Source organism: Notamacropus eugenii, chromosome 3 (genome assembly GCF_028372415.1).
Source record: "Notamacropus eugenii isolate mMacEug1 chromosome 3, mMacEug1.pri_v2, whole genome shotgun sequence".
Taxonomy (NCBI): Eukaryota; Metazoa; Chordata; class Mammalia; order Diprotodontia; family Macropodidae; genus Notamacropus; species Notamacropus eugenii.
This window is the reverse complement of record NC_092874.1, coordinates 370,262,335-370,280,774: the sequence shown is the minus strand read 5'-3', so window position 1 is coordinate 370,280,774 and position 18,440 is coordinate 370,262,335. Positions and strand designations below refer to the sequence as shown.

The 18,440-nt window shown below is 38.0% G+C and overlaps 1 protein-coding gene across 1 annotated transcript in view; it reads right to left on the bottom strand.

The window, feature by feature from the left end:
* CCDC192 (coiled-coil domain containing 192) overlaps positions 1-18,440 on the bottom strand; it is a 352,874-nt gene that overhangs the window by 254,707 nt on the left and 79,727 nt on the right. Inside the window, exon 3 of the mRNA XM_072597419.1 lies at positions 13,397-13,504. Coding sequence (XP_072453520.1) covers positions 13,397-13,504 — 108 coding nt within the window. The remainder of the gene's footprint in view (positions 1-13,396; positions 13,505-18,440) is intronic.

Here is an 18,440-nt window from a genome sequence, read left to right as displayed (position 1 = left end):
CACCTCCTTTTCCTTCAGTGCTAATACACATTAGAAACAGTTCATTGTAGAGATGAGTCCACCCTTACAGTTCCACTTCAGAACCCATTCACAACTGTTGTGCTATAAGGAATGATGAGTAAGTAGACTTTGGAAAAACCTGGAAAGACTTATATGAACTGATGCTGAGTGAATGAGCAGAACCAGGAGAACATGTACATATTAAACATGTACATATTAACTGACTTTGACAGACTTAGCTCTTCTCAGCAATGCAAGGCTCTAAGACAACTCCAAAAGACTCATGATGGAAAATGTTATCCACATCCAGAGAAAGACATTGGAAATCTGAATATGGATGGAAGTATACCATTTCCTTTTGTTGATTTGCTTTGTTTCTTCTTTCTTGTGTCCCTCCCATTAGTTCTAATTCTTTAAATCATGATTAATGTGAAAATATATTTAATATGAATGCATAAGTAGAGCCTATGTAAGATTGCATGCTGTCTTGGCGAGGGGAAAGGAAAGAAAGGGGAAGAAAATTTGAAACTCAAAATCCTATGGAAGTGAATGTTGAAACCTAAAAAATAAATTAATTAGTTTTAAAAAATAATAAAACCCCAATTAACAGGAGGAAAAAAGAACTCATTCACACCTCAATACCCTGCAACCTGGCTTCCATCTCCATGATTTTACTGAAGAAACTCTTCAAGGTCATTTATAACTTATTGCTGAATCCAATAGTCATTTTTTAAAAAAAAGTCTTCATTCCTCCTGCAGCATTTATCATTGCTGGTCACTTTTTCCTTTCTATACTCTCTCCCTTTGGCTTCAGTGATACTGCATACTTCTAGGTTTCCTCCTACCTCCCGGATCATTCCTTTCCCCCATGCTCCTCTCATTCATTTCCTACCCCATAAAGGTAGGGCTCCCTTAAAGTTCTACTCTTGATCCCCACTTTCCCCTTTTTTTGTGATCTCATCCTCTTCCATGGCTTCAATGTCTACTTTTATACAGATAACTTCCAAATCTCTATTTCTGCCCCACTGTTTCTTTACACTGTCTCTTGACTAATATTTTGAACTGTACTTGTAATGCAGAGATAACTATATTGTCAGGAAAGATAGTGAAAGAGTTGAATAAGACTTGTTTGTACGAAAGCCATATGACTCTAGGGAGCATAGTTACCTGGGTGACTTTTCTTCAGTGTCTGAGTTTGTGCTCCCCTGGGTCATTTGTATCTCTGGATAGTCTCATGCAATTGGCTAGCTGCTGAAAGTCAAGATACTGCTGTTGGGGCAGTAACAATGCCATCAAATACCTTCTGAGCCCTTTCTTTTTCTCTTTTGCTATACCAAAGGCCAAATGCATTCATTCTCTTTTTAGCACTCACACTATAATCACACTTTTCACTTAAACTATTGTAAAAACTATTTTAACTATTCCTTCTGTTTTCGCATTATTCCTTCACCAACCTATGTTTCATACCATTGCCTGAATAAACCTCCAGATCACATTCATCTTCTGCTAGATGACATAGTGCTAGTCTTTAATCCAGGAAGATCTGAATTCAAACAATTGTTCAGACAATTATTAACTGTGTGATCCTAAGCAAGTCACTTAATCTTTCTCAGCCACAGTTTCCTCATCCATAAAAGATTAATAATAGCACCTATTTCCCAGAGTTGTTGTGAGAATCAAATGAGATAAAATATGTAATGTGCCTTGAAGATCTTAAAAATGCTATGAAATATTAGCTATTATTATTCAAAAAGTCAGTGACTCCCTCATGCCTAGTGAATAAATTAAAACTGCTAATGCTTTCTTCATTCAAGGGTCCAAATGACTCCAAATTATCTTTCCAAACTAATGTCATAATATTCCCTTTGATGTACTCTGTATTGCAGCCAAACTGTATGATTTTTTCCATTACCTGTTTTTTGACCTGCCCAGTTCAATGTGTGTGCTTTGTTTATATTCTCTCTAGATTATTGCAATAACCTCTTAATAGTTTCCACATCCTCACCCACCTGTCCAAAGCTGAAAGTTGATCTCTCTGAGTCAAGCTTTAAGAGGTGGTGGGGGCTTCTGGATTTAAAGGATGCTCTTCTTAGACTCCCTTACTGCTAACATCCTCCAGAAGGTCACCTTCTTTGAATAGATAAAGGAGCCTAAAGTACCCTAGGTTTCTGACCCCCTATTTATAATCACTGTCATCCTCCAAGGTGAAATAGAAGACCTAGTCACAGGGACTCTAACAAAACCACAGAAGGGAAAAACAATGCCTTTTACATTTAAAACATATATTACACAAACTTTCTTCTTTCATGATGCTAGTGGAATATTCTTTTATAAGTGGTCTTATCCTGTGCTCTTGTTCAGTCATTCAGTTGTGTCTGACTCTTCATAATCCCATGCGTTTGTACATAGGGTTTTCTTGACAAATATACTGGAATGGTTTGCCATTTCTTTCTCCAGTGTGTCCCCATTTAACAGATGAGGAACTGAGGCAAATAGAGGTTAAATGGCTTGCCCAGGATCACACAGCTAGGAAGTATCTGAGCCCAGATTTGAATTCAGGTCTTGATGATTCCAGACCCAGTGCCATCTAGCTATCTAGTCTTATCTCAGACCCCCTGATTATCCAAGAGGCAGCACTTGAGTCAGGATAGACTTGGAATTAGGCAACCTTCAGTGTGATTATGGACAAGTCAGGGAAGCTCTTAGAGACACCATTCCTTCACCTATAAAATGAGGATACCTGTACTAAGGAGATAATGTATTTAAGGTACTTTGAAAACCTTAAAGCACTATAGACGTATCAGTTATTACCATTTTGCCTCAACAGTTGGTTTAAATTGAAGAGTCCCTATTGACTAACTAGGTCTTCTCAATCATCTTCTTCTTTATAGGAAGATCATAAATACCCTCTCTTCCTTTCATTCCCTTCAAGCAAGAATATGTCCCAGAAGTCTATTCTGAACTCTCTCCTTGCAACAGCAGCGAGATAAGGAGACTTGAAAGGAATACATCTAGCCCATAAATGATTGATTCTTATTAGATCAGGGGTTGATTATCTAGTTTGGGGCTTTATTTTTTATTTTTAATTTGGTTCCAGTTTTTTAGCAATGAAATCTTTGCCAAAGTTTGTTCAGAAGGGAAAGGCAATGATATTTAGACTAGGAAGTTTGATTTTATGTTTGTAGCTATTGCATTTTTAGTTTTCAAGAGGAGGGAAAAAGTAATTGGTTTAAGGATTTCAATTATTTGTGCTCTTTGTGCCTCTAGCTGATGCTTAGTTGCACATAACTTCTGTTAGGTCTGTAAATATAGTTATCCAATCATATGTCCAGTGCTGAGATACTTTATGAAATGAACGATAATCACACTTAAAATAATCACTTCAATTACTTTGGCCCTTTTAGGTTTACAAAGTGCTTCCTTAACAACGCTCTTTCCTAGCCCAACTCCACCCTCAGGTAGTATGACTGGATCATAGGATTTAAACTCTTCTAAATCCTTAGAAAGTATCTGGCCAACCCCCTCATTTTATCAAGGAGGGTACTGAGGTTCAGAAAGGTTTAACAGTGAGTTTAATAAGGGAATAACACATTATCATGTGTTTCCTGTGGTCAGTAATTGCTAGTCAGACTATAAAGGATTTATTAAGCACCTACTATGTGTCAGACATTGTACAAAGTGTTAGGGATATGCAGAAAGAGTGAAAATTCAAACTTTTGTTTCCTCACTTTACAATCAACAGCTTGTTATACCATATTGCCTCTTAAGCAAATATCTAAAAACTGCCCACTTACATGACTAGTGTTGTGCTAGGTGCTGTATCCAAAGCACAATTGGGAGGTTGAGAAGCTCTGACTTTCTAAGCCTAGTTAGTTTTCCTCTCTAAATGTAGTGAAACTATTCACTAAAGCCAATAGTCACGTAACTTCCACAAGATCTCAGTATAAATATCAGTGCAGGACAACTCACAAAATCAAAGGCATCACTGGCTCTTCCCTCAGATTTGACACGTTTGCACATCAATATGGTCAGCCCAGATACAGGGAAACTGCTCAGCTGAATCAATACCGAATCAATCCTTGACCACTATCTTTTTCGTGCTAGGCAATGTAAATTTCCTTTAATTGATTGTTAGATGGGCTATAGAAGCACCAGTTCATTCCAGTCCCCAGCACAAGACAGATCTAAGTCAGGACTGGTCCACAATATTTGGTAATTGAATCAGAATTACCTCCTTGAAGTGGGGAAAGAACTATGCAAAGGAAGGTGTGCTCAGAGCCCTCCTCCCCGTAGCCAGTGTAGTTCTGCTGGGGCTTCTGATAGCGCTGACCAAACACCCTTAAATGCTCCCTGTTGAACTAAGGAGGATGAGAAGGCAAATATCTGTAGAGTGAGATACAAAATATTTGTACCTTTAAGGAAACAGAATCTGAAGATGAATGCTGTACACTATCATCTGTTAAATTTGCTTAACTTTTACATTGGGGAGGATGAGAGTAAGGTCCAGTGGAATGGATGCAGAAATGAGCAGCAGTGTGGTGAGGCTTACTGTAACCATTTACTTACTTAATCTGGAGTTGATAAGGTTCTTTCAGATTGCTACCAGGGTGCTGCACCCAGAGGACAAGAAACAAAGGACATGGAGGACCAAGGAGTAGAGTTGTTGGAAGGTGTCTATCTTTCTGGCAAAAGTCTAGTCCTTGCGGGAAAAGTGGGGCAGTCCTTTAGCAAAGACCTCTAAAGGCATCCCTGAAAGCATGGGGGATGTCCTGGTTGGTGGAATGGGAAATATTGAGTGGGAGTAATATAAGGTGAGTTTCAGCAATGTCTCTACCATTGAAACAGGCTGCACATAAGAAAGTCATGATCTCTTAGCTATCCTACTACAGATGACCCTGTAGTGAGTGCCCATGTGGTAGGAGTTATACTGGCTTTCTGTGGACAGTGTTGTCAGTTGGAAAGGATGGCTAGCCTGCCTTGCCTACTTATTGCTGAGGGTAGGGTTATTTTTGTGCTCGGGTATGACTGAATCCCCTTCACTTTCATTTCCCTTCTGCCATCACCCCACATTTTCCCCTCCCCTTTTCCTCAGCAGCCCCTACTCTATATATCAGGTGCTTGCTCCTATTCCCTTAATTGCTTTTAATCTTGGTTTTAATCACTTTTTGTAATTCATATGTACTTTATTGAATTTTAGAATTAATCCAAAATTACTGAACTGGCCTATCTTAGGTCCAGACTAAAATAGTCAAAAATAACATTTACACTGACTCTAATGCTCCTGCTACCTCTCTAGTTCATTGTCACCACTGTACTCTGGGATGCCCACTATGAGCTGGAAAGCTTTGGACCCATCTCATGGACCAAGCTATTAAGATCAAACACTCAGTCATTCCAAAGGAGGGAGGTGAAGCTTGAATTTCTGGTCTTTCTTCTCCACATTCTGTCATCTCTTCAGGAGGTTGCTACATGACTTTATTGTATTTTCTGCTACTTTTCTGTTGTCTTCTTTTCCTTTTCTAGTATTCTCTGTGTTAGGCTTTCCAATCATGAGGGCAGGGCTATCTAATAACAGCCCCATGAACTACCATGAAGTGGTAGAATGTCCTCTAGCAGATGAATAGGACCTTCCCACCAAGGGGTGGGATGAAGCAGGAATAACAAACACAGGTGAGGCTATTTTTCCCCCATAAAAGTAGTTATACTATCCTTGAGACATAATTGTACAGAGAAATAAAGCTCAGGTTTTCCTTTAACCTAGCTTTCTCATGGCCTAAGCACAAAAACTAGTGAAGAATCAGAAAACTGATCCATTTTCTCTTAAACTAAACACATATTTTTGACTGGCATGCCATCATGGCCAACATAAACAAAGAGAATTCTTGCTCAGTATTTTTTCATTCTGTGACTAAGTAAACTTCCTTTTATTAAATGTTGAGTGGTCTACAAGAATCTCATTTTATTCCTGTCCCAGATCTGATGCTTAGTCAGACCTGGCCTGCAACAGTATATAAAAACAACTGCTGCTGCCACTGCTACTACTACTACCACCACTACTACTACTACTATAATTACAATGAGTATTTATACAATGCTTTAAAGTTTATCAAGCCCTTTAAATAATATACTATCTTATTTAGGTCCCTGACGAGTAAGAGAATAAGGGATGGGGGTGAAGGAAGGGAGAGAATAAGGCCCAGACTATCTCTGGAGAAGTATCGCCATAGAATTTCAATGACATTGATAGCTTCACTGGATATATTGTCAGTCTAGCATTCAAGTCCTTCTTTAGATCTCATTGTATCTTAAAATTATTGTATCTTAAAATATACTTTTACCTTTTTTTAAAAAACATGCTTCAAGGGCTGAATCACAGGGTCTAATTTCCAGGTAGTTAACTTTCAAACAATCAAAGTCCCTTTCTCTTTTTGTCCCCCAATAATTCTCAACCAAGACTTCACCAAGACAGGGAACAAGAAATGCTCCCTAGGGCACTGCCCTGGTGAGGGTGTAGCACCCTTTTCCCCCACCATTCTATACTTCACCTACTGAGTCATGAGATACAACCACCCCAGGCATAGTTTTGGCGAGTTATGGCTCTGCTTCACAAACCAAACCCAACACATACTCGTTCTTCATCTGTGAAACGGAGAAGTTCATAGCATCTCCCTCATAGGGTTGCTGTGAGAATCAAACAACATAAGTAAGGTTCTTTACAAACCTTACAATACTATACAAGGCTAGTTATTATTCTTTCTCTTTCCCTCCCCCACTTCTCACTTTTCCTCCTCACACTTCTTTCCCATCAAATTTACTTTCTTTTTATCCACCATCAAATTTCCAGGCTTTTCCAACTGCTAGATAATAAATTTTTACTTTGTTGAATGCTATGAAGTGCAGACTATTTAGATTTATCTAACTCTAGCCATTTTTTAGTTGATTTGACACTAATTCAAAAGAATTGCTCCCTGTTCACTCTGGTTCAATGGTATCAGCATTGTATAATTTTAGGACTACAGGGACTTGAAAAATTATTTGTATTAATTTTAAAATATCTTAATCTTATCCATTTGTTTTATACAGAGCAGAAAAACAAAAATAATCATGCACAGGAATTTTTAAAAATTCTTTATATTTTGCTATGGTTAATTTCTTTTTTCAAAAGATAATATATAGATCCCAGGAAGAACAAAAAAGCCACAGATGACTGTCAGACCTCAGAGATTTCCTAATCCAAGCTTATCATTTTATAGAAAAGGAAATTGTGGTACAGAAAAATGAAATGACTTGTGCAGGGTCACAAAGTCATTTAGTTTAAGAACCAGGACTAGATTCCAGGAATGCCCATTTACAAAGGCAGTGTGGTTTGACGGAAAGAATACCCAGGTTAAGATCTGGTTTCCAATTTGAGTTTTCTCACATATTATTTGTATGATTTGGGACAAGTCACCTCTCTGGGTCTCAGTTTCCTCATCTCTAAAATGAAGAGGTTAGACAAAATTACTTCGGAGGTACCTTGCTGCTCTAAATCTACTCTTCTATGATCTGATGCAGCCCTGTGAAACACCAAGAAAATCTGGAATCTAATAATGGTTCCCAGTAAGATTTTACCCTTTCTAGTGACATGTCTCAGTTGTCTTGATCCTACAATTTTACAGTATTGATACGGTTGATTCAGAGTGAAAAGGGAGCAGTTCTTCTGGATTAATGTCAAATAAAATTGAAAATGGCCATAGTCAGATAAAGCTAAATGGTCTATACTGCATCTCATTCAACAAAGTAAAAATTTATTATCTAGCAGTAGGCTGTAATGGGAGTTAAAAATCTTCCCTGCCTCAGGTGGAGCTATTAAGGGAAGCTTGATTTGGGGAAGCTTGTTTTGATGAAGGCCCACACATTTTCATATTTGCTAATGAGGCACTGGGGTCTTGCTCTCTGGCTCTGAAAAGTGTATATATACTCTGAGATGACGTTTTGCTCTGGGGATCAAATCATTGGAAGACTGTGTGATTAGGCCAGATGAGACTCTGGGTAGCCATTAAGGAGCCCAAACTCCCCCACTTTGAAAACAAAGATATTGGAGCTTCTTTCTCTGGTAATGAAGTATGTATTGTCTATAATCAGACAGTTAAAAGCCCTGTCTGTTGGTCTTTCTGTTTGTAATTTCTGTTTGTAGTTTCTCTGAAGTTCAGGGTACTGACTTTTTCCCCTGAAGTAAATGATATATGTGCTTGATTAAAGTAAGATTGTTAATCCTTTTTAAGGTTATTTTCCTTAGAAAAGCAGATCTAAGAACCTGTGCAGCAGGCCCTCCTGTGTATGTTGGGGTGCTTGCTGTCACATGGGCAAAGTGTGGAAATTTGATGATGGATAAAAAAAAAGTAAATCTGATGGGGAAAAAGTGTGAGAAGGAAAAGTGAGAGAGAGCACCTCATACCTGGCAATACCCAGCTGCTAGGTAAATAAAAGGATTAATTAAGTAATTAAAAGGTTTGTTCTGTAAAATTTGGATTCTGTCAAAAGGCTGCACCCAAGGACCTAGAAGGCCACATGTGGCCTCAAGGCTGCAGCTTCCCCACCCCTGATCTAGCATCTGGCCTCTACCTGACAGTCAAAGACATTTTCAAATGCTTCCAATTGTGCAATTAAGGGTTTATAACACGTTCCTGTGCTGTTTTTTTTAAAGCTCCCATCCCCAAACTAAGTCCTTCCCCTGTACACAACCCATAGTTGTAACCATGTTGTTAATATTGACTTTACCATAGGAATCCAGTGGGTTTCCATTGTCCCTTTAGCAATTTATCAGTTTTAAAAAAAGATATCTGCTGTCATTAAAAGTGCTCTTGGCTGTTCTTTTGTAAGTAAAAAAAATTTTTTTAATTCAGGTTTTTATACATATGTGACTCTCCTAGCCAATAGGAAACCATTATGAAATTCCCCAAGAAGAATCCCTTCTCATTAAGTTAGCCTTGCATAATAGTCAAGAAAATTCTTCAGGGAAAAAAATATAGCACATAATTAATCCTTCTGATGCTAAAGAAAATCTGACATTCTGGAAACATTGGATGGTTTAACCTAGTAAGGAAGATAGTGGCACCCAGTGGACAAATGTTTGGCTGCCTGAGACAGGTACTCCAATTCCTATTACGGAAAAGTTGAAGAAAAGTCTATTGATTTTTTTTATACCAACTCTGCCCCACTCCTCACTTTACTCCCTGCCACATAGACAAACTCCACACACTTTCATGATTTAAAAGTAGCCATATGAATAGAAAAGAAGATAATGCTTCTTTAATTTTCATTCTCTAATGTTCAAATTAAAGAATTAGGGAAAGCAAAAATTCAGGATTAATTACTTTCAGTACAGTGTCTATATTTTAATTAACCGCCTTCAAACGTAACAGTGAAGATTACCAATTCTAGTGAAATGATAAACTTAATTGAAAAGGATATTTCAAATGCCAGTAATACGGATTTTAGAGAAATAAGTTCAAGAGGCAGGATCTTTACCTTCTCAAAGTGATACATCAACGTTCATTTTCATTTATGTGGTTTTGAAAACTTTGGAACTGTTAAAAGTGGATTTTGGGGAGAACCAAACTGCCTCAGTTTTGTGCTATATATGCTGCTGTATTTCATTCTTTTTCTGCATGACAACGATTATACTGAATGTCTCCTTCGGTACCTCCCCCCCCATCACTCCTCAATTACTAAAGGAAACACACAAGATTTAGAATTGTCCCTAGGAACTCACCCACATCTCTTATCCTCTCTAATAATTGAAGTAGCAGGAGCTTAACAAATATCAATTACCTCACTAGTTGGTAAAGAAAACATTGTCTACTTTGGTCTGGTGCAAGTGGACATGCCTTTGTAACACTTTAAGCATCTTTTTTCTTTGGCTAAAAAATATACTCTTTTCTGACTAATGCCCTACGTGCTCTTACCCAAACTCTGGATCATGTAGCTCAGGAGGAGAGACTAAATATATGTTAGCTGTGGAATTGTGAGACACATATGTCCATCACCTACTAAAGGTGTGTATCACACTCCTCAGTGCATGAATAAACTGTAGTGTACTTGTCTATCTACAATCTGTGCAGTGCCTAACAAAGACCCTGAAAATTCTTGCAATACATCTTTAGTGAAGAAAATTTAGGGAAGAAAATTTAAATTTTAGGAAAAAAATTTAAGGAAGAAAAAAAACCTAATCTAATGTAATTGTGTTATTTTTCTTAAAGTCATAAAAAAACTTTGTTGTTCCTCCTTGGGTTCATTGTGATTATGATAATAACAATAATGTTTTATAATTTATAAAGTGCATTCATATGCATTTTCTCTTTTAATTGTAAAGTCTTCGAAGCCAGGAACAAAAAATACTTGATACATTTTTAATTAAATTTAATTATACAAAGAATCATAGAACTTAAAGCTAAAAGGGATGCTACAGATCATTCTGGTTCAACCTCTCTTGAGAGATGTGGAAACTGAGATCAAGAGAGGTCGTTATTTTTCCAAGGTCAGAGGGAGTGACAAAGTTTAGATAAGATGTAGTATGTCCCCAGCATTTGGTAATTCATTAATCCTTGCATAATGAATGATTTTAATTAAATGTCAATTTAACCTAACAAATTTTTGAGAAAGAGAAATACCTAGTTGTTTCATATTATATACGTTATAAATTCTTAGGATGAAACAAATAACAACATAGGATCATTGAATCTTAAAAGTCAGAGCAGAACTTGGAAGTCATCTAGTACAAGCTACTTATGAGGATGTACATTATATCCAGGGCAGAGATGAATACTGTTATGGATGAACTGTCCTTTTCTCACCACTTGGTGGGGAAGAGCATATGAACAAATTTATGCACTGATGGCTTTGTTGGATTGCTGCTAGGGTAGCATAGACTTGCCTTCTGTGTATGTCCAGTTAAAGCCCTCTCTGCTAGGTCATTAGGAATGCTCCACATCCTCAGCGTCGGTCCACCCTTCTTACCCACCCACCCATACTTTTGAGAGGTCAGTTTCTTTTGAAGCATGCTGGGAGCCTACAAGAAAGACAAATCACCTCTGAGACTAAAGGTGGGGGTTAACAATTGGTCAGAGGACTTTCTGCGCTTATGATTTCTTTAACAAAATGGACCGAAAACTGGACTAGGGATATTTGTCTATGTTCGGTCTCAGGTGTTTCTTTGAGGTTTATAATAGTCTCGCACTAGTACCTCCATTTTGCCTCTCTCAGGCCCCACCCCCCACAATCCAGCTCTGCTGGACAAAATGTCTTACTCTCAGAATACTTGCTCTTCCTTCATATCATCTATTAATATCTACAGTAGTTATACCGTATATTAGTTACCTTAACTAATATACAATCAACAATTTAAGGTCTTGTTGTCGAAAAGGTTTTTTTTCATGGTTTAATATATATATATATTATACATATATATAATATATGTATAATATATAAAAATAAAGAACACTTAGGAAAAGACTGAAGCTTCCAGATCCCTCCGTAACTCCCACTTCAACTGCTTTTCAAATAGCCTGAGTGGGACAGGTGGAAGCAGGAAACTCAAGTGAGCAAACAGCAATAAACCCAAGAGGAGAGAGGGAAGTGGGGCGGGGAAGGGTTTACCTTCTCTGCCCTCTCTCTTTTCTTGCCCCGTTGGTAGACTGTGCTCACACCATTCTCACTGACCTGGCATCGGAATCATTTTGATGCTAGGACTGACTCAACCCCTGACAGTTTGACCCTCAGGATCTCGATCTCTCTCTCTCCCTCTCCGTGTGTGTGTGTGTGCGTGTGTGTGTGTTGTGCCATCAATTTCCACGGATTCAGTTATCATCTCTATGCAGATGACTTCAGGATTCTAGTGATCCAGTCCTACCAGACAATCTTCTGTCTTGAGCGCCATTCCTATATTATTGATTGCTGACATTTCAAAATGAACATTCCAGTGATACTTCAAATTCAACATTTCTAAAATATCACTCATCTTTCCCCCAAACCTTCCTCTTCCAAATTTCTGAATTATTGTAGAGGAAACAACCTTCTAATTATCCTCAATGTTATACTTAACTCCTCACTCTCCCTCACCCCACTTATCCAAACAGTTGCCAAATGCTGTTATTTCTGTCTCCAAAACACCTATCACCATATTTATCTTGGTATCTCCACATTTCTATCTCTTCCATACATCCCCTTCTATCTGCTCACACAGCCATCATCTTGGTCCAGATTCTTATCCCCTCTCACCTGAATTATTACAACACCCTCTTTTTTCAGTCTCTGCCTCAAGCTCCTCCCTTGCCTCCAAAATGTCCTCCACACAGAGGCCAAAGTGATTTTCCTAAAGCATCGGTCTTATCATATCACCATGAAGCTTCCCATTATCTACAAGATGGAATGTTCTCTTTGTAACTTAAAGCACTTCACAACTTGTTCCCTTTCTGCCTGAACCTGTCTTTTTATACTTTATACTCCCTCCATAAATTCAACAATGCACCTACACTGGTCAATATTTGCTGTTCTTTCTTCCATATGGATTACCTTCCATCTACTCTGTATGTATTTTGTATGTGATTACTTATTTACATGTTTCCTCTCCATTTGAGTATGAGTTCCTCAAAAGTGGAGGCTATTTTTGCTTTTCTTTGTACACTCAACACTTGGCAAAGAGTAAGTGTTTAATAATACCTTGTTGATTGCCTCACTGACCTCTCATCTAGACTACTGCAACAGACTCCTTTCTGGTCTCCCCAAATCAAGAGTTTCCCTCAAATCCAACCATCATCCTCTCAACTGCCAAAGTAATCTTCATAAAGTCCATGTTACCCTACTCCTTTACAAATTCCAGTGGCATTTTCTTGCTTCTAGGATCCAATTTAAACTTTTTCATTTAACATTTAAAGTTCTTTACCACCTGATCTTTTTCTGCCTCTCTAGTCTTCCTACATTTTACTCCTTTCAACCCACTCTGAATTCCAGCCACACTGACCTTAAATGCTCCAACTCTGGTTCCTGGGCCTTTGTATCAGATGTTCCCCCAAGCCTTAGAATGTAGACTCTTCCCACCTCCACCTCTTGGAACCCCAAGTTTCTTTCAAGACTCAGCTTAATTGATATCTTCTCCATCAAGTCTTTCCTGGTCCCCCCTCCACAACCTATTCCCAGATCCTAAGGCAACCCCTCCCAAAACTTGTGTTCATCTCATGTATACTAACATGAGTAAATGTTGTATTCTCCATTAAGCTCCTTGAAGGGAGAGACTTAAACTTTTGTATTAATAGCTCTAGTATTATACATCATGCTTCACTCAGAGTAAGCATTCTAGAAATGCTTGTTGGTTGATTAACAGGAATACAGATTTCCAATTCAGGTGACAGATATTTACCCGCTCTGTTAATATCCTAGCCTTTTCTTCTGCTTCTTTCAGGCACATTTCCAAGTCTTCCAGGTGTGTCAAAGCATAGGCCGTCTGTCCTGATTCCAAGGCTTCTGTCTTTAAAATTATGATAATATATTAATTTTTTATAACAAAAGATTCAGTCACAAGTTACCCAAAGACCCTAATGGGCCTAAACTTACAATAGTATATTACCAATGAAGGCTTGTCAGTGAAGAGGTACATAAAAGAAAGATGAGGACCTATAGTACAGGAAAAGGGTTTGGATAAGTCATGTGATAATAAAAAATAGTAAATTGAAATCCCAAGAGCTATATTGGCTCCCTTAAATTAAAGGAATCTGGGGGGATGGGAAACAAAACTCCAGAGCAGTAGATGGACCCCAAAATGGCATAAACAACTCCCTTAATGAACTTCAGACTTCATTATTAGGATAAAGCCTAACCAAATTAGGTGAGGGACAGAAAATGGATATAAATATTTTTCTTTAGATAGATTTTAACAATATAATAAAAACTTCAGGGAAAGAGAAATGTGTCTTACTTGACAGTTTAGACCTTGAGGGGAACATAAGAATTTCGCATTAAATCTAAGTAATGAAGAAATTCTGAGAGTTGGCATCTGCTTGCTAGGATGCAGTAGAAAATGGCCTGTTTCTGAAATTCTAGGACACAGGTTCCCAACTTAGCTTGGCCACTTAGTACTTATGTAACCTTAAGAAAGTTATTTAATCTTTGTAGGTCTCAATTTTCTCATCTGGAAAGGGGGAGGAGGGGGAGACTAGATGATCTTGAAGATCCCTTCCAGCTAGAAGTCCATGATGCTACTCATGTTGGAATTTGGTTAAAAGTATTAACTTCACCTTTTATGGTAAAGTGAAAACACATGAAAGAAAGACTTTACATGCTTTAAAAACAGATCCATATGCCCCAGGACATCTCTGAAATCTCTCGGATCAGCAGATGGGTAGAATTTTCCATGCAAAACATTTCTAAAGTCACTTGTTCTTAACCATAGTCTTTTGGGGGATCATTAGATATCCTGAAAGGTATACAAAATGCAATCCTTAAAGCATGAGCAGCTAAAAGTTGTGCCAGCGTCACAGTTCTCTTGTGTTTGTGATCTAAGTTTTGTGGGAACTACAGAGTAATTGCAAAGGAACCTAGAAACAGAAAGAAAAATTCTACATTGGCTAATATTTAATTACAGATGTTCCTGTAATGTCCCTGCCTGTGTTATGTTTTGCAGCTCTGATTTCTAATTAGTCACAAAGTAGTACTTCTTTCCTACTGTTCTCTAGGCCTAAAGTCATATATACAAATGTACGTGCATTTTCCAGATATGTTTACATGACTTCATGTAAATATGTACATATATACACACAATTTATGTCTATGTCTATCACAGCATGGCATAGTGGACCAGTAATCAAGAAGTCCCAATTCAAGCCTTACCAATGACACACACACTCGCTGTGACTCTGGAAAAGTAACCTAACCTTTCTTTGTCCCAGGCAACTCTTTAAAATTCTAAGTAGCAGAGAAGGTGTCAGTCTGCATTGGTGAAGAAAATTCCTCATCAGGAGACCTCTGTACCAAATTACACATCTTTCCCTCTCTCGCAAAACACACACACACACATATAAATACACGTACACACATATACATTCACACATATACACACATTCACATATATACATAGAAACATACACATACATTTACAAATATATGTATATATTCACACATAAATGTACTTATATGCCCAAACACACACTTCACACACACATACGTATCAGTGTTTGGTGAGAACTCACTCCCTCGCTGGACTGCCGCTCCTGTGAATGGTACCACTCTTTCTCATTCCCTCCTTTACTACAAATCCTCTTTTAGCCTATGTTATCCCTCTGCTCCTAAGAGTAAAGGGTTAGGATTCTTTAAACTTTCCCTAGGAGAGTAAGTAAGCAGGAAAATGGCTGGAGGCTTCTGACTCAAATGTAGCTGACTTCATCTCACTTTAACAAACTTTTTTCCACTAGAAAACTGCTGTGTCATCCTATGCCTAGGACAATCCAGATTTACTTATCTCCTCTGCTTTTGGAGGAGATAATGTATATCAATAAAATCTCTTTTGATCAATGCAAGTCCCCAGCTGTACTCCCAACAATTAATTAGAAACAAGTCTTTTTCTCTATATATCTGGCCAACCTTAACTCTACTGTCATATTCACTTAATTTCCCATGGGATACACAAACACAATGAATTTTATCTTAGAGACATTGGTTTCTTTTAAAACTCCATGTTATTTACACAAAACAAAAACTCTTAAAGAAATTAAGATTTGAACACATAAACTCAGCACAAGAGCCTCAGCAAGGTCAAGGATGGGGAGGTAGGAGCATCACAAATTTTGTTCAGCAAACAGAAACATCGTACCAAGTTCTATGTGACTTTTATATAGTTCAGCAGTAGAAGGTTACGGCAGTGGTTCTGAAAAGTTTGCCATTGTGGTGCTCCCCAGGCCTTTCTTTCTCATTCAGTCACACATTTCCACAATTTCTAACATCCCAGTTATAAAATTTCAGCTTTCCCTTCTCTTTTAAGGTAAGGGGAAAGGAAGATTGACACTTCCAGTCCTGATTCCGTCCTGACAGTCCTTAAACTGTAATACACTGAGGATTTCTGTCCAGTCCTTCAGTTCTCTATATCATCTGTACTTCAGTTCCTTGTGCAAAAGGATGGAACATTCATGTACATTCACAAACGCACAATTCTTAGTTTTCTTTCATTGGTCACATGTGCTTTTCAATACAAACACATGTTCTCTTGTTACAATAAAGCCATCTTGGGATCAGAGGAAATTGATTTCAAAAATAACATGTTTCATTTCAACTGACTTGTTCACTTGATACAGTATGATAGAATATTATAAAGATGTAGTCCTTATAGTCCATTCCCCTGTTTTATGTTATCATTAAAATCCCTTTGTAGAAAGGACTACAGAAACAGTATCAAATCTTAGAACATAAGCAAGAGTCAGGAGACCCCAATTCTACTCCAAGCTCTGCCACTAACTCTTTATATGGATCACCATATTTAGAGATCGAAGTGACCGTAGAGGTAATCTAATCCAATCCCATATGATACAGGCACAGAGAGGTGACATGACTGTTCTATGACATCCAAGGAATCAGGGTCACATGGGACAGATTTGAGATTTGAATTAAGATCCTATGGCTCCTGATCAAGCACCCTTTTCCCTGTACAATGCTATCTCCTTAAGTTTGCACAAGTCATATCACTTCTCAGAACCTTAGTATCCTCATCTGTAAAAGGAGTAGAAAGGATTTAGACTAGATGATCTCTCAAGTCCCTCCCTTCAACTTTTACATTTTATAATCCTGTTACTCTTCTATGGTTTCACAGTGTTCTAGAGATTTCCTTGTACATCCCCATCAGTAGATATAACATTGTGATGTGTAGACATGACTGTGGTAGTTTTGACTCAATTTTTCACCTCATTCATCAGAGCTCAGTGCTGCTCCTCTGGTCTTAAGGTAAGAATCTAGAGAGGTGAGGCTGTATTCAGGAAGAAAGAAAATGATAAGACTGTCTAAAAGTATGCCACATATAGCACAAAATGTTAGACTGAGATTCCATCATACTGACTTTTTCATCCCTGAGGCCAATGTTGGAATATTGGCTAAGATTAATGAGCTTAAGTTCAGACAATCCTCCCAAATGGCACTGGGAAATTCTCAGATGCCAGTCCCCTTACAGAAGTCTGTAGCAGCACAGTACTAGTGTTTTACAAGTCAAAAGCAAATGTCTGACTATCTTACAAATGTACATGTTGACTGAGGTTTTTTTTTAAGAGTTTTCCAATCCTATTTATTTTGGATAACCTAATCTAGTGATCCCCATGTCATTTTATCAGATATTTAATGTTATCTTTTGGGTAGCAAGGTGGTGCAGGGGATAGAACATCAGACTTGGAGTCTGGAAAACTCATCTTTCTTAGTTCAAATCCAGCCTCAGACACTTACTAGCTGTGTGACCCTGGGCAAGTCACTTAACCCTGTTTGCCAACAGGGCAAACTCATCTCATCTGAGTAAATCTGTAAAATGAGCTAGAGGAGGAAATGGCAAACTACAGTATCTTTGCCAAGAAAACTCCAAATGGGGTCATGAAGAGTCAACACAATTGAAATGACTGATCAGCAACAGGCTATCTTTAATGATCTTAAAGGCATCACAGAATTATCAAAGTAAAATTTTGGCATATGTTAATTTACAAGATGAGGAAATTTATAGATGAGAAAATTGAGTCCCAGAGAGACTGAGTCCTTCAAGCAAAGTCACATAGGGAGCAAGTGTCAAAAATGGTATTCAAACAGAGGTTCTCTGACTACAAATCTATTAGCCTTTATTAGTCTTTTTTCTTAACCTCTTTAATAAAAAAAGTATTAATATAATTTTTTAGATTACTTAAAAACCCTTCAAGACACCTAAATATCCATAAGGGAAAACTAGAATCTGTCAAATTCAGATATTGGTGGAAGAGGTAGGGAGGTGGTTCCCAGGTAAAGGCACAAGCTAAAAAAAAATATGATTGAATCAGAGAACTTGCAGTCAAAATGAGAACATTTGGACAAGATTAGGATTCAGACCAACCAGCTTCTACATATCTACTCTAGCCAAACCCTGAAGTTCACATTAGATATAAATAATGATCAGAAAAACCAATAAGAAGCTATACTATGTGACTTCTGCCATACCAGAACTGCATCTGAAGTTGGCCAGAAGCCCAGGAGCAATAGGAAAAAGGGGTTCCTCCAGCAAAGTGAGAGCCATCATGACTGGAGATAGCCAGGGACTTACATAGCCTGTACAGTTCTGTGTCAGGAAGAAAGAAAGTCCCAGCATAAGAAAGTATCCTTGGAAGTCCCAGGGAATTGCAGCAACAGTGACCAACACTTCTCACAGTACCTAAGCCCAAGGTCTCTGAAGTCCCTAACACTCTGTCCTGAGTTGC